The 17,618-nt window shown below is 32.9% G+C and overlaps 1 protein-coding gene across 1 annotated transcript in view; it reads right to left on the bottom strand.

The window, feature by feature from the left end:
• Window positions 1–2,068: 2,068 nt before the first annotated feature.
• LOC129759664 (putative lysozyme-like protein) overlaps window positions 2,069–17,618 on the bottom strand; it is a gene marked incomplete at its 5' end in the record, with an annotated part of 38,717 nt that continues 23,167 nt past the window's right edge. The window contains one exon of the mRNA XM_055757173.1: window positions 2,069–3,777. Coding sequence (XP_055613148.1) covers window positions 3,691–3,777 — 87 coding nt within the window. The remainder of the gene's footprint in view (window positions 3,778–17,618) is intronic.

Raw genomic sequence — 17,618 nt, forward strand, 5'->3', positions numbered from 1 at the left:
ACAGTTTATCATTACAAATTTTTTTAAACTACTCAATAAACATTAAAAAATGGTTTTATTTCATTTGACCAATTTGTCGAAGAGGCTAAAAGATTTGACTTTTGCAATAAATAATTTCTTAAATTCAATTTGAACCAAATTTTGATTTTTTAATTTGTCAAAATTCGTATTTTACAGAATGGGAAAAAGTGAACAAGAAGAAAACTATTATGACTTTTTTCGTAGAAGTCAAAATTACTTACGGCCTTCGGGACATTTGATCGTTTTCAAATAAATAAATCATTTTTTCCAAAGTTTTTGTTCTGTTTTACAGTTTTGTCAAAAAAAAGTGCTGAAATTTATTGAATAAGTTTTACCTTTTTTAAAAGTTATTTAAAAAACGAAACCAGATGAAAAATAAACTAATTGAATATTTGGATGTAGGGCTCTCTAATTCATCAAAAAAAGTTCATAAATTTTTGCATCTCCAAAAATGTAAATTTCGTTGCCTTGTATAATTTATCAAAACCCTTTTGAATGTTAAGTTGAACATTCAGAAGAACAAAAATTACAAAAAAATGGTTTTTTGAATGACATTCAAATTCAGCATAAAGCTTGAAAATTCATAAACGATTTTCTCGATAGTCAAAGTGATTCGCTATAAAGTAATGGATATTACGTTAAAGTTTTTTTTTGCTTATTCTGTTGACTATCCTGGCACATGGCTCCCAGCTTGTTGATGTATTAAATAAGTGCTTTGATGGATGAATTTTGAAGTTAAAATGATTGGCTCGAAATTTTGCCTTGTTCAGTTACACTTCTTTAAGCAAACCTGTTCTAGAGACGAGATAGGGCTTTTGAGTGCTAAAATTTTAATTTCAAAACAACAACAGCAACTTAAAAATAACAATTCATAGTTCAACATAGAGTCGGAAAAGGAAATGCATTAGACTAAGAGATTCCGCCGGAAGTGAGAAAATTTTCTGACATGTTTGTTAACATTTATTTTTAAACAACTACTTTAGGGTTCAAATAATTTCCCATTTCTGCGATAGAATCATTTTTTGAACTGAAAAATTTACTTGGAAAAAATTTCCATGAGGAGGGAGGGGGGGTGGCTAAAGCCCCACCTCCTCCACTTTTGCAATTAAGAAATTGAATTTTTTTTTTCATTGAAATAATTTTAAATAGGTACGTGAATGAGCATCAAAATAAATTTGTTCAAATAAATGGGAATGTGACGAAATATGAATTCACACCACATGTCAAAACGAAACTGGTTAACGAAATCAAAATTGCCATTCACAGGACAGGTTCTATACTAAGAGTAAATTTTGAGAATTGGAAATAAGAGTCAGTTGAATTAACACAAAATATCAAAATTAAATAACAAAATTTACAATGAATGTTTGATGAATTTTCCTATAATCATAGTTTTTGAAATCGCAATCCATAGGAAATTGAGCTTTATACTTGCTCAAATATGTTAGCTGTTTTTTTTTCGGAACCATAACTTAAATTATAATTTATACTGCAGTTTTTTTCATATCTTGAGATTTTCTCCTTTGTTTTTAATACAATTTTTTGGCTTTATTTCGAACATAATCTCTCTTCACAGTCCATTATTTAAAAAAAATGTGGCTTACAACTTAATCAGAATTTCAACGGAGAGTAATCAGCTATCATAAAAAGATTGAGATATGCATTTTGTCAATAGTGAAAATTTAATATGAGGCTCTCAGAGCCAAAGGGGTATAAGTGACAAAATGGTTGATTTTGAGTTAATGATGCGAAACGATTCTACACATTACAAACTATATTTGATGATTTTTTTCGGAATTTTCGAATTTAATTGACATACTTTTACATCAGAAAGAAAAATACAAATTCCCGAAAAATATATGGAAAATTGCTAAACACATCAATTTAAAAGCTTGTTTTCTCGAAATAAGCTTTCATGCACTTATACCCCTTTGGCTCCAAGGGCCTCATATATTTGATGAAATTTGAAAAAACAAATTCGATGAATTCTTGTATCGTCGAACAATTTTTTTTCGTATTTCAGAAATTATGTTTTCTCAATTTTCAGTTTAAATGTTTTTTTCCATTTGTTTTCAACTTCAAACTCAAACTATGTTAAGTTTTCCTTTTCCTGTTATTCAAAATTCCGAATCCCAATTTGATAAAGAAAATTCAATAATATGAATATATTGTTTCTTCGTCTACTTACTTGTTTTTTAAAGCAAATTTGAGTCTGCTTCAAATTGAATTGTTTTTAAATATTCGTTGAAAAGTTTACTTGTAAAATTTAACGAAACATTGGACATTACCCACGTTAAATGCTTAAAGATCAACGTTACACTCTCACCATGTAATACTGCAATCATCCACTTTTCGATGGCTTCCTGGAGGACTAAAACTCACTTCACTAGCTTGATAAAATAGAGTTAACTTAAAGGTTAGATTATATCGGCACTTGTTTTTTCTAATTTTTATATTTACGTTCCACTGTTAAACCATTCTATGATCATCTTTATAAGATTGGCAGAGACGTTCTCTTGAAGCTAACAACATTTTATTCCGCATTTATGACAACAACAATGAGATTATTAAAAGAAAACACTAAACTAATAACCCTTTCCATGGAGAGAACTTATGTTAGATTATGGCTTCTCGTGCAGTTCCAATTTCGTTGGACGTTTCAAATTCTGCTAAACACTTGCCTTACTTAAAGTTTTTATGTATGTAAGAGAAATCTTTTAGACATTTATACTTAAAGCAAAAATAAAAAGAAAGCTACGAATAATTTCGTACGTAATGCTTAGAAATCCAATGCTGAGTAGAATATTGTTAAGAACAAAAAAATTAATCACATTCACTTTGGGTTAAAAACATCTTTTTCCTCCATTCTACGCTAAATTTTAGCTAACAATGAGTTTGGTCGATTATATTTTCTTCTAATCAATGGATTGATTTAAGAGAACAAAAAACATTTTTAAAAAAAACTGGAGATCACAATCCGCTGAAGGGATTAAAAACTTGGGTAGAAAATTTAGTTTAAAATAAGATGTAAAAAACACTGTTTGTCGTATTCTAGTGGCTGTTTCAGAAGAAACTCACGCCTCGCACCGGATCATTTAGCTAGCAATTATCCTAACTGTGTTTAAGATGCAGCGAAAAATAAATCTGTGTGAGGAGACCCTCTGGGGCCCTCCAACATCCGGTCCTAAAAATCTTGAGCTACTGCTACTGGAGTTTGAGGCGTTTGTGTTAGCATCAACATCATCAACAATAACATGTGATAAAAGGGTAGAAGAAAGAAGCTTTAAAAAAAAGTATGGGTAAATTCGCTCTAATAGCGTGAGATCCACCCCTTCTGGCAAATCAAAACTAAACCACAAACATGCAGAACACAGAAACGGGTTCAGGTTCAAGTCGCCTCACTCCCGGGGTGCAAGAAATACACGCCTCGACTCTTGGTGCGTGTGTCATCCGCGTGGTCTGGTTTCTTGATGCGTTTTCTTTAAGTGGCGTGCGTACGACGAGTTTGCGTTTCTTGGGACCAGCCTGATGCGTATGAAGAGGAGAGTCGTCTGCGCGTCTACTTGAGCGTATCGGGATCGAAGCTGACCTGCGGGGACTGTGTTGTTCTTAATTTTGTTTGCCAATCTCGATGGGACAAGGATCTCTGGAAGTGCTTCCTTCTTGCTTCTACCGTGCTGCCAGCAGTCCACAGCCCAGGGCGATTAAGGTGGCAGTTACGGCTAGCGTTGGCCAAACGAGTGTCTGCTCCAGAAACTGTAACGATAATGCAGTTAAGGTAAAAGTGGCTGTTAGCAATTAGTCTTAAACAGGATGATGGATTATATAATGTTAAACTTCAAGGGACATGAGCTGTGATAGAAGTACTTCAGGTTGCCCATGGGTCATTAGAAGACATTGGAAGAACTGTCCAGCAACCAGGTTTGGGCTGAACTATGCCTGGGGCGTCTGGAGCTTCCAAAGTCCGTGAGAAAGGTGCTCGATGAATAATTTAATTCCTAGTTGAAGTATGAGATACGTATGATGGTTTTATGATGGTAAACTCAAAGAGCTCAAACCAGTAGAATCACTTAAAAAAGTTAAGAAATTGATCTTATCATATATCATTTAAATATCTAGCTATAGATTATTTCGTTTTTTTCAGTTTAAAGGGTGATACGGTCAAAAATTGGTCAATATAAACTTGACGTATTTCTTTAAATTTTGCATTTAAAAAACCTGAACACCCCTCATTTTGAAGGTGTGTGTGTCTGTGTGTCTGTAGAATGTTGCTCCTATTTTGATATTGGAATTAACTCTTCAGTTGTCAAAATGCCGTCCAAGGAAGCATATCAAAATTTTGCTCGCGCATCGCGAAAATCCGAGCTACTCGCACGCAAAGCTGGCAAAATCGCTAAAAGTTGCCAAATCAACCATTACAAATGTAATTTAAGTGTTTGGGGAACGTTTGTCGACAGCCAGGAAGTCTGGATCGGGGGAAAATTGATGACAAGTTTTTTCCTATTACATTTTTGCTTGAACAATGCCTACACAAGTGAAAAAAATGTAATGTACTAAGTACAAATGATTCAAGTTAAAGTTATGTTACATTAAAAGTTATTTAATTTTGAAAATTAGTCCTAGGAGATGCCATTTTTTAAATGAAGCTTAAAAAAATATAGAGTAAACATCGAACGCAGTTGTTCCGGATAAGTGATTGGTGTGCCAACTGTATTGTTGAGAAAAGTCGCGAGTAGCACAATGATGTAGAAACGACTATCATAATTGAAACAAACAAAAAAAGGATTTGGAACGCTTCATTTAGAAAAAAAAAACTTTTTTACTCACTAACAATAGGGAGTTAATTCTTTTTAACCACAAGCATAACCATTTTAAGCATGGGTGCAAATTTATCAAATATTCAGCAATAACAGTATAAAATAAGATTTACTGTTCGAATAAGGTTTAATTTCTACTTTTGAAAACGCGATTAAAATTTAAGATTTTGGTAAGAACCTTTGATTTTGAAGAATGAAGAATCTGCGATATATGTAAATAATGTTAAATAAAATTTCCAGCTGAATTTTAACCCTTTTTTTTTTAATCCTTTGATCCTGTGAAAATGTAAATCTAGATTTTTGAAAAAACAAATTCTTTGAAATGAATTCAGATCTAATTTTTTATGTGTGATTTTCATCAGGTTTGTGTTTCCAAACTGACTTTGATTGAATTTCATTTTTTTTTAAACCAAGAATCAAAGTTGAAAAATGAAAATTATTGAAATTTAAACATTGATATTTTAATATTGATTATTAAACTTAAATTCGAACTAAACCTGGATACAAACCTGGAATTTTATTTCCTAGTCTGAATTCTGCATTTTTAATCCTAAAATCAAAACCTTAATCTAAAATCCAGATATCAAATCCTATGAACTTGAAACCAGATAGTGAAATATGTATCAGATCCCTTATTCAGAAATCTTTTATTTGATTCTGAATTTAAGGTTTTCAATGTGATTTTTTTCCAATTATTTATTCGTAATTAAACTAGTAATGAATGATGAATGAACTAGTAATGAACTAATAATGAGTAATGAATGATGAAATTGTTTTACATTTTTCAATTCTGAACTTTCTTTTTTTTCAACTTATGAGTTTCGAATCTTGAAAATTCATCATATTTTAGATTGAAATGCATCACCAAGGTTCGAAGCAGGATTCTACAGCAAAGATGATGCAAACTGAAAATCAAGAACAATAAACTGGATACTTACTAGATTTTTTTCTGCAAGTATCCGGGCTGGGTAAATCCAGGCAATTTTATTTCAAATTTGCGATATTAGGGCATATTGTTTCATAATTTTCTTAAAAATTCGGTCAATATGCAGGCAAATTTCGGAATAATCTCATTAAAATAAAAAAAAACACACGGAAAACTGCTTTTATTGAATAGAAACACATCAGCCAATTCAGAATCATATTTAAGGTTTCCAAAAAATCGTTTGTATTTATTTTAGCAAAATTTGTTTAAAAAAATTATATAATTCTAATGACTCTAATGAAATTTTCGTTTGATTTTGCAAATATAGTGAGAAATTCCGGTCGAAATCCGGAAAATCTGGTAAGTATAACTTCATTGGGATTCAATATTTGGAACTGAATAATTATCAACCAGTGAGATGTTTTTAAAAAATTTATGTAGAATTGTGATCCTGGAATGAGATTTTGAGGTTTTGGAGTCGAGATAATTACACTATTGTTACTCATGAATCATTTAAGTTGTTCAATTTCAAATTTTATGTTCAGCCAAAAAAAAAATGCTCTTGGCATTTTTGAACCTTCATGGGGGGGGGGGGGGGGGGGGTTTAACCTTGGGTTGCCATCCGTCCCGCAAAAGCGGGACATGTCCCGCTTTTTTGTTGAATGTCCCGCCGTCCCGCTTTTTCCTCAAAATGTCCCGCTTTTTTTTGGAAAGTTTTTACAAAGTTCACTCATTTACACTAGAAAAAAACAAAGGTTTAGCCTCAATTTGAATTCATTGGTTCAACACATAAAATCTTTCAAATACGTCTTTTACCTCACAAAAAGTAGCATTTTTAATAGTTTATATGAGACAATGCTTATCAACTCTAATGATCTTAGCATTACAGTAAGATTCTGAGGCCGATGACATAGTGAGTGCGATGCGATGCGATCCGGCGAATGCGATTCAATGCGGCGAACCACATTTGAAGAAAATGTATGCGAATCGCTTAAACCTGACATACTCAACGCGGCGAAGCAGATGTCAATTTGTTCCGCCGCTCGAGTTCGCATTGGCCGCGTTCGCCAATTCGCATCGCATCGCTCTCACTATGTCATCGGCCTGATTCAGTTAAGCGTTTTTCTCCTACCAATGCAATATAAATAACTTTGTTATGAAGAAAATATTGTTTAAGTTGCTTGAATAGATCTTAATTTTCGGCATAATCTTTATACAATTGCCTCATTTGATACACCGTCTTTTTAGACTCAATTGTCCAAAGTATACAGTGATGGAAATTTTCTTGAGTTTTCAAATTTTTAAAACAAATTTCAAGTATGTTTGTTATTACAAAAAGAATTTATAGGAGGGATGAAACCCGCCGTTTACATGTAGGACTTGAAATATTTTCTCCCAAATAATGTGTTAATTCGCGAGAACCACAGAAAATAAACGTGATTGTGGTAAAAAACCGTATAAATTAAGAAAAAACTAAGCAAGTGTCCTTTCTATGAAAAACTTTGACTGATGGTGTACGAATAAGTTTGGCTATGCAATTAAGCATTTTTTAGAGACTTTTAAAAATGTCCGGCTTTTTCGGCTGTGTCCCGCTTTTTTGTCGTGAAATGTCCCGCTTTTTTCTGAATGTATCTGGCAAGCATAGTTTAACTCCCAAATCCCCCCCCCCCCACCCCGTTCCTACGGCCATGGCTGGGAGTAATATCACCTGTCGTTTAGATTTTTATTGTTTAAATGTTTGATCTTAATTTTCTCGATTGTTTGATTTTGTGCAATGTTGATTGCATACAAGTTTGTTGCAAGCCAGCTTTGGTTCAATTTTTTTTCTAATGTATTGAAAACCCCGCTCCCTTCTCCCCTCCTCGTGATGTTTCAACTCCTAATGACAAAAGATAGATTTCAAATTTGTTCCGGCCATATAAAAAATGTCAGCTGTTTGACTTGAAGATTAGGTTATTCAATTCATACTTTGTTACATTGTGAATAAGTGCCTAATATGGGCAAATATATGTAGAAAAATTATTTTAAGCATTTCAAGCCACTGTTTTAAATACTGTTTATGACGCGATGTTATATTTTGTTTTCATAGAAGTAAGAAAATAGCATTCCAGGGGAAAGTAAAAAATGCAGAAATCCACAGACAAATGTTTGCAGTGTTCCAAACTATCCGATAAAGACCCATTTGTTTATCTAGGAAATTTGACAAAAAAATCATCAATTTAAACAAATGCAAAATTTTCAGAAAACGAAATAAAAAATTCGCAAAAAATTTGATGACTTCAGATCTGCAAACATAAATTGAATTGAGAGATAATAGTATAACATCAAATCAACCTTTTAAACAAAGTTAATGTTGAGATTTTGTGATCTTTTTTCCTTTTAATCAAAAAATATCAATGAAAGATATAAAGTTCAGTTTGTGTACGTTTGAGAAAAATGAACAATCTTCAACTTTTGCTTGAAAACTTAAATTCGTCCACATTTTTAAATACACGAGTGGTTCCAAAAACACTAATTTATGCAATCAAACATTAAGAATAGGTTGAGTTTTTTTTTATTTTATATATGACACTTTATCATGCTTGTGATACTCTTGTTTAAGGTTTAACAATCAATCAAAAGTGAAATGAATCAAAACCTTCAGAAATCATCGAAAAGAATGAAAGATTTTCAACCAAGATGTTTGATTTTGCAATTCAGGTGAATTATTTAAAATTTGGGCTTAACTGTAAGAAGTAAATCTAGTTTTTTTCCTAGTCCCAAATGTTTGTTCATAAAGTATTCAAACTAACTTAGCTCAAAATATAAATAACTAAATTTTCAAGATAGGTGAGAGACATTTTTTCCAGAATAAAACCCTACAAATGCTCATAACTTCAGATAATCCTCATCAATTTCATGTGAAAGATTGATTTTCTAATGTAAATAAACCGTTTTGAACATTAATACACTCAATAATCAATAACTAAGCTCGTAGAATACTTTTTCTGGTTTTAGTAAAATCAGTGGTGAGAAGTTTTATTAAATTTTTCGAATGAAATAATAATCGCTCTGTTTGTGACAGTACAACTCTTTTCTCTCAATTTGTATCACTTTGATGTCTTCTACAAAATTGTAGCCAGGAATTTCCTATTAAATCATGTTATTGACTTATGATGTTGGATTTGCGCTAAAGGAAAGACAATCGTTTTTCACAGTGAATAGTATGATTTTGACTTTGGAAAACCCTTTAAAAAGGTTAAAAAATCTTCAAAAAATAAAATGTTCTAAACCCCCGGTGGATTATTTCGAATCTGGGCTCAAATGAAAGGGGAAAGTACCAGCTTTCGAATGGTGCAAAAATTAGCGATGCTAGTTTTCGAAAAATTTCTCCCAGAGACACCGTGCCTAACCTCACTTTCCGAGATGCCGCAAATAAGCTGGGTGTATCGTCTACAACCGTGCATCGAGCCAAAAAACGAGCCGGACTATCGACTTACAAGAAGGTAGTGACTCCAAATCGCGATGATAAACAAAATACGACCCAGAGGCTGTACACGACGATGCTGACGAAGTTTGACTGCGTGGAAATGGACGACGAAACCTACGTCAAAGCCGACTACACGCAGCTTCCAGGACAGGAGTTTTATACGGCAAAGGGAACGGGAAAGGTAGCAGATATTTTCAAGCACATGAAACTGTCAAAGTTCGCGAAGAAATATCTGGTTTGGCAAGCCATCTGTACCTGTGGCTTGAAAAGCAGCATTTTCATAGATTCCGGGACTGTCAACCAAGAAATAACGTCAAAGAGTGTTTGAATAAACGTCTGCTGCCTTTCCTGAAGAAACACGGTTGCAGGTGGTTCCCAAGGACAAGAACCCTCCCAACACGCCAGAGCTTGAGAAATACTGAGCTATTTTCAAGCGGAACCTAAAGAAGACCAAAAAAACTGCTAAGGACGAGCACCAGTTCAAGGCAAACTGGCTTTTTGCGGCGAAGAAGGTGGACAAGGTGGCTGTATAAAATCTGATGGCAGGGGTTAAGCGTAAGGCCCGGCAATTCGGGTTTTGAAAAGCGGAAGCCTAACTGAATATTTTTCCTGAATTTTATACTAATTAAACTTGAAAAAGAAAATTTACGATTTCACCGATTTACACGCGTTTTTTTTTGACCAAATTTTGACCGTATCACCCTTTAAATTTCTATAAAAAGAAATCAAAAACAATAAAACGCATAAATTTGGTCTTAAACCGTCGATGAAATTGTAATTTCTTTTGAAAAAAAAAATAGTTTTTCATCGTTTTGTTTATCATGAACTCCAAAATATCAACAGTACTGAAATTTTTAAGTAAAAATGAAGTTCAAATGATTGATAGAAAATTTATTCACCTTCAATATAAGAAAATGAAAATTGAAATATATGTTATGTAGCAGAAGATAAACGGATTTCAGTGCAAGTACTTTAACTTTTAACTTAATATTATATTTTAATTTGATTGGAACCTAATCTGCTTGAATATTTTTAAATTTATTCCAAGATAAATAAAATTCAAAAATGCCATGAACGAGTGGTATTATCAAAAATTTTATTTTTGTTTTCTAAAGTGCGTATGCATATGGACCAAACCTGCAAATATTGTGGAAATATTTCAAAGAACAATTTTTAAAAGAGAAAAGATTTTATATATTTTGTTGAAAATCAATCAAACGGTGTTGGACTGTTCTTTATCATGTATCATATTATTTTTTAACCAGAATTAGTTCCCTAAGATATACACATATGAATATGAATTCATGTTACATTTGGATAACACCAATTATTACAAGGATATTCCACATAATAAAATTATAAATAAAATGTTCATATAAAAATAACTTTTTCACTGAATCCAAATCACTTATCTTTCCAGACGTTGACATTTTTTCATTGTTTCAGAATGACAAAAACTAGAATAAAAAAAAATAAATTTTCAATTAAAAAAGCTACTATTCCATTGCACTGGAAAAAATTTATAGATAGAAAGTTCTAAATATGGACTACAAATCTTCAAAAAAAAAAAAACGTATGGGGACTCACCGACCAAATATTTTAATTTTGCCTGAAAATGATTCAGGAAAGGCTAAATTTTCCATTTCTGAAAAAACAAAGTTACTGTATTTTTTTTAACATCTTCTATAAACACACCGTGTGCTACAATTTTCTGAGAGAGCGACGATGAAAATTGAATCGATTGGAAAAGTGCCAACTTCAAAATATAATAAAATAAAAAGGGCAAACTCCACGACTTAGGAAAGTACCCCGAGGGCATCTTTGTGCCTGAACTCTCAAATTCAGTTATTCATACAAGCGATTATTACCACCTACCTACTTACTAAGCGTAGAAGTGAAGCCATTGATGATGATGACAAGGGATGATAATGCAAAAATAAGAACCCTGATATCGGCATCGATTGGCCGCATAGAAGAGTCAATTTTCCCTCCGTGCCGAGAGGTCCAGGAATAATGAGTTTTAAATAATATGCTCCCTCAACTGGCTGAGATGCTGAAAGCATTAAAGATGGATTGCAAGAATGGGGGGATGAAAGAAGCATCCATACATTAAAGGTACCAGTCAATAGAGACGCTGATCTTTTCCTTTGCGAATCAGGGGCGCAGGTTTTTTTTTTCTTCTCTGTTCTACTCCTTGGGATAAGTTTTATTGCTGAAATAATTATTGGATAGCACCCTGTTTTGAGGCTACCGGGCAATTGATCGATCGATGATATGATACTGAAGCGAGTTCATCATCGATCGGTGTCTAATGTGCCAAGGAGTTGTTTTATGTTATGGGTATAACTTTTATCCACACAGTAATGGCTTGGCTTGAGCTAGATAACGTTCTTCGCTACTGTTGATGTTGATATTAGCTGACTGGAGTGATGATTTAGTTGATGGTTTTATGCCTCATAAAAGGCTAATCAATATTGGTGTTGCTTACAGTGCACAATTAGGGGAAAGTCAATACTTTTTATGCTCCCGGTTTAATGAGTACATTGAGTACCACAGCCGGGAGTGCGAAGGTGAAAACAAATAAATATTGATTAATTGTGGCACATTTTTTAATGGATGCTGGGTCAGTGTTACCTTAGGTTTGTTAATATTGTACTACAATGTTTTGTTTATAATCGACTCATTTCAAAGCAGATTCTTATTTTTGATGAACCAAATCTTTTGAATTTTTAATGACAAATTTTTCCAACTTGAAAATCAACCATGTTTGTTATGTTTAGAAAGTTTTTCTTTGGTTCACCAGAAGTTGAACGCTAATGGCTTCCCGGAGAAGTTCCACTGCCGGGAAAAAGTTTAGGATCACAAGCCATCTTAGTATGTTTTTGACAAAAGGTTAATATTGAGTTTATATGACTTAAATTTAATATAAAGTTGGGACATTTTTCAAAAACAGGACTTAAACTTCAAACCTGATCATCTCAGTATGGGGTGGACTAAATTTTGAAATTCGAGTTGCATTTGAATTTATTTTTCATACTTATTAAAATAAATTTGTTTGATTTGGAACAAAAATTAGCAAAGAATTTAAAATACATAAAATAGCCCAAAAGTTTGGGATCACCTCGTAGTTTGGTGTAACGGCCGAAAGTTTGGGATCAGACTTCTAAAACATGCATTTTTATTTCATGTATTGTTTATCTGGTAAGCTTTTTTGGGAGCTAATGAGTTGAACTTGCTTTATGGATATTTAGTTGAAATATTCATGAAGACCAGCTTCTTTAGAACTTTATCCAAAGTTTCATCATTTTCTGATGATTTAAACCAAATAGTCCGACGGTTTTTTGACCAACTTTAAGCTAAATTTAAGTCATAAGAAATATCATTTTGTCAAATACATACAAAGATGGTTTTTCCACGATTTCTTGAATGAGATCAAAAGAATTCAAATATGTACTAAAGTTGCTGAGATATGGCCGATAAAAATTTTCATGTTTTTTAAGGGGTGATCCCAAACTTCTGAACGGCATTGTATTTCAAAATATTTTCTCAAAATTATAAGGAATCCAGTTTTTCTAAGTGTCTTTAAATATTCAAATGTAACATGGAAAACGATATAAACTTGGATAAGGATAAGTGAGGATGTAGGCGTCGATTGATTGGGGGCGCACGCGTTTTTTTACTTCTGTCGCGAAAAATTTTGGCAATTTCAATTATTTTAAGTGAAAAGTTAAGATAAACCTTGTAAAAATGGCATCTGTCTGTGCGCCAAAGTTAACACTTGAAATGATTACAAGTTCAAGTCGTGAAAATTGAAATAAAAAGGGAAGAAAGCGGTGTCTGAAGAGTTAATCCCTCCATGTTCAGAGAGTCTTTTCATTAAGAAATTGCCTTCTTGGTAACATTTCGCGAAGAAAATGAAAAATTTTGGAAAGGCCTAAAAGAAAATTTGATAAAAATGTGTAAAACCTGTACTGGGTAAAAGTTCCAATATTTGAATTTTTAATCGTCATCGTCGTTTTATTGGTAGCAGTCTACATTAGTTGGACACATTGAGCTGGAAATATGCTGTTGGGGTTCAAAAATGACATTGTGCTTCTGAGAATATTTTTTAAGGAATTAAAAAACATGCGATTGGAACGAACGCTAGTTTGCATCACATGTCTGTGTCACAGGCAAATGCCATTAAATTATAAATATGAGAGTTGAAAAATTAAATGGACAAATGTGGAGTGAGGTTTAAAAATGGATTTTATTCACTGGTGTTTGGAAAAATTGGTAGAAATTTTTACTATTTGAAAGGTTTTACTATGCAAAAATGTTTTCAAGATCTTGGGGCGTTGTATTTTTTTACAACACTGTTTCTATTTCAGCCGCATGTGATAGAAATATGGCTATTTTTGCATCACAGCCTGCGAAAATACAACACGTGTTGTAAAAAAAACTAGAAGTCCACAGATCTTGAAAATGTTTATAAATAGGAAAATTTTCAAAATGTGCCGAAAGTGTCAAAATTTCTACCACTTTTTCCCAACACTGAACTTGCTCTAAGAGTGGATTTTTTCGTTTCTTCAGTATGAAATGTCTTTGTCGCACGCTTGTTTTTTGATTGTCAATGGGAGCTCATAGCATGCCGTGATTTTTTTTTGGTGTTCATTTTCTGATGACATTTTTTTTGTAAAACTCGATAAAGTTTTGAGGAATGGAGCTGCACTGAGATTAGTTTCTTTGATAATAAGATCTAGCATATTTAAAAAAATATTTTTTGGGATGCAAGTTATTGTTTATTTCTGATGGGTCTGCTTAAATTGAATCAAAAGGAAACTCAATTAATCAAATACTTTGAAGTAAATAGCCAAAACAGTCATCTTGGTTTTTATTTGAATAATTTGAATTTGGCCAGAGATTTCCACAAAATTGTTAATTTTGAAAGAGATTTTGAAAGAAATCCAAATCCATAATTCTACATCTTTAAGAAAAGTTGAATCTCTCACTAAAAAAACATAAATATATGAATTTTATAAATAGATATTTGATGATTCAAATTTTAAACCTGGATTCCATAGTCAAAAATTTGCAAAAAAATTATCGTATTTAAATTGGTAATTTGAACAAGTTTATTTAAGATCATTACTTTCTATGATTACTGAATAATATAAATTAATATAAAACAAAACCAAAAAGAGTTAAAAAATTGAATTCTGAATCTGGGCTCAGTGATATTCTTGGAGATTCAATCATTTAAATTTTGTTTTCAATAATTATAAAACAAAATGAATTTTTCCCGGAAACACTTATCTAAATATATCAAACTTAGTTTGAAAGTCTTTTTTTCATTTTTGCCAAATTTTCAAAGCACTTGAGTCTGATACATTAAAATTATCTTTTTGAATCATTTAATTTTTCATGTGATCTTGATACTGTTTCTTATGTACTGAACTCTAAATTTGAATGAAATTTATCCAGTTTTCAAAATATTTGAATTAAAAAAAAACAGATATATAGTTTGGATTCAGATAGTTCGCAGACAATTTTACAGCTATTTGTTTACAAGCCAAAAATATTTGAGAAAATTTCTTAAGATTATGGAATTAAATGTACACCGGAAATTATTCAGATGAAGAACTCATTTGAATAGCAAAATATAAAATTAATTCAATATGTGAAATATTGGAAAACATTCAGGGTCAGTAATATTTACAGAATGACCCATAAAAATGCAAAAATTTTAAGCAGTCTGTTATGGGTTAATTTTGACGATTTTTGAGGATTTTTTTTGGTGTATTAGCTCTAACATCCATCTGTCAAATGACATAAACAGTTTAGTAGTACAGTATACGCCATTATGGCTTTCGTATGGTGATCTCAGATTGGATTGCTGCTGGCTGGCTGAAATGCCAAGTGTTCTGATTTGTTTGTAAAACTCGAACTTTTGCCAATCTTCGAAATATTGCTAAGACAAAGATTTTGCCCTAATTTTTGCAAATATAATCCACTGAAGCGAAAATATTCTTTCGGCTTATCATCGACCGAGTAGTGCCCTGTCTAGGAATCCGACAGATGGAAGGAAAATTATGCACAACTACTGGATAAACAGCGGATCAATAATCACTTCTATAAAAAAAATCTGTTAGATTAAAATAAATTCATTGAGTACCCATATAATTTCTATGTTTCCGTAAATCCAATTCAAATCAAATTCAATAAACTGAAACCCAATATGGTTTTAAATCTTTTGATTTTCGGTCTATGATACCTACGGCACAGATATAAACAGACTTTTTCCACATTTCTGCTATTTTTATCTCAAATGCCTAACATCCCTAGCCCCCATTTTCGAAAACACTTCAGCCAACTGTCAAAACTTTTTCCAATATGGCTGAACGTGCGATATGGCATTTGATACCACCATACTAGAGCCATCATGGTATACGCTATATCAGCAAAAATCTCCCAAGCAAATTGCGGCGGCTTTAGCGACTGTTTATCACGTGAAACGTTATCTTCTTGAAGTATTATGACCACGGAAGCTAGGTATTGTAAGACCACGGTCTTCATGCACGGTTAAAATGGTTGAAATGGTTGAAGCCGAATCCAGTGGCTAGAGGGTGGCTAAGGAAACGAATACAGGCCGGACTCGATTCTGCGTTCCCTGGAGAATTCAGTTTTGCTGAAGTTTCTTTAAGCTTCCACTAATGATGATCAACGAAAAAAAAAACGTCCAAAACACGTGGATGACTCGTAAATTCTTGATGGATTTTTTTAAGATGTTTGTACACAAGATCACGGCTTCTACGGAAAAAGATTTCGATACCAGCGTCCTAATATTATTGGACAACTGTTCAGCCCACTAAAAGCTGAAGATCCTCAGACAATCGATATGGTTCAATTTGTTGCCCTTAAATTCCGCAGCATTGCTCCAGCCGATGGATCATACATTATTCAGATGATAAAATCTATTAACTGATGTAGTTTTCTGAATCGTCCTGGAAGTTTAAAGCATATCCACATGAAAAATGCATTGTTTTGGATAGCTGAGGCATGGAATGCAACACGTTGCAGTTCCAGCGTCTTCTATTTCGAAATTAGGAAAATTGTTTAGCAGAAAGGCAGATTTTAAAGACGAGGACGATATTCCACTGGTGGTTATCAGGAGGCGACTAATATCAATTGAGCAAAAGTTGATGGAACAAACATCAACACTTTTCAAAAAGAAGAGATTTGATGTGATGAATGATGAAAAAATTGTGAGTATTTCAATTTCTAATTACGATCCTTCATTCTATGAAGATACGTTTCCGACTACAGTGATTTCTACATGAAGTGAAAATCCATCTAGCAAAGTGAAAAAAAAAATATAAGTTTGGCAGAACAAATTCGTTTGCTTTTAGAAAAACAATTCTGATTACGGGAATTGCGTGAAATATTGAAGAGAATTCTGTAACTCCAAGAACAAATACGCTTGGATTGATGTATTTGTCGCATAACTATCTTCTTTTTTAGTAAAACTTTATTGCAAACGAGATCAAAATTGTTGGATTTTTATTGATTTTCAACGTTAATAAAATAAAAAATAAAAATTGGACGAATTATTGAGTCTACGTAGAGTCGAGTCCGAGCTTTTTCTTGAATATTTCAGAAAGCTATTGAAGCACCGCGACTTGAGCGTTGCTGAAGAAGTAGCTGATAAACGTGTTCTCAGACGACGAAATTTTTTCGATTGATCCGGTGTCCAATTCACGAACGAATAGATGCATTTCACTCATGAAGGCTAAGAATGTTCCAGAGAATGTGAAATTCAAGTCTACTACCAAGTATCCCGCCGGAGTCATGGTATCTGGAGCGGTTTCTTCGAATGGATTGCAGATTCTGTTTTCATTAAAGCTGGAGTAAAAGTTAATACTTAATTTTACATGGACATTTTAAAGAATCAGGTTCTTCCGTGGATTAAAGCAAACTTCGGTGAGCAAGAGAATGTTGACGGACTCAAACCTGGCTGGAAAAAAAATAAGTTTTTGCTGAAGGATTTTTGGCCCCCAAACAGTCCAGATTTGAAACCCACCGACTATTTGATATAGGCTTATGTTCAAGCGAAGGCCTTTAGATCCTCTCGATCAGATGTCGATTCTCTGGAGGCTTCCATCTCTGAAGAACGGGCTTCAACGTCAGAAGTTGAGAACGAAAGTTTTTGATTCCTAATATGTTAATCTTCATGCCTGAATGCATAAAAAAAGTTCAAGGATAGTATTTCGACGCATTAATGACGGTTTCTCGCATTTTTTGTGGGTCCTCGAGCAGACTTTTATGTCAAAATTCTAATATATTTTGCTATCATGCCGTGAAACCAAAATTTGGTATCATTTTTTCTCGAATAAAGGTGGTGCAATGA

The sequence above is a fragment of the Uranotaenia lowii genome, unplaced genomic scaffold (genome assembly GCF_029784155.1).
Source record: "Uranotaenia lowii strain MFRU-FL unplaced genomic scaffold, ASM2978415v1 HiC_scaffold_238, whole genome shotgun sequence".
In the NCBI taxonomy this organism is placed as follows: domain Eukaryota; kingdom Metazoa; phylum Arthropoda; class Insecta; order Diptera; family Culicidae; genus Uranotaenia; species Uranotaenia lowii.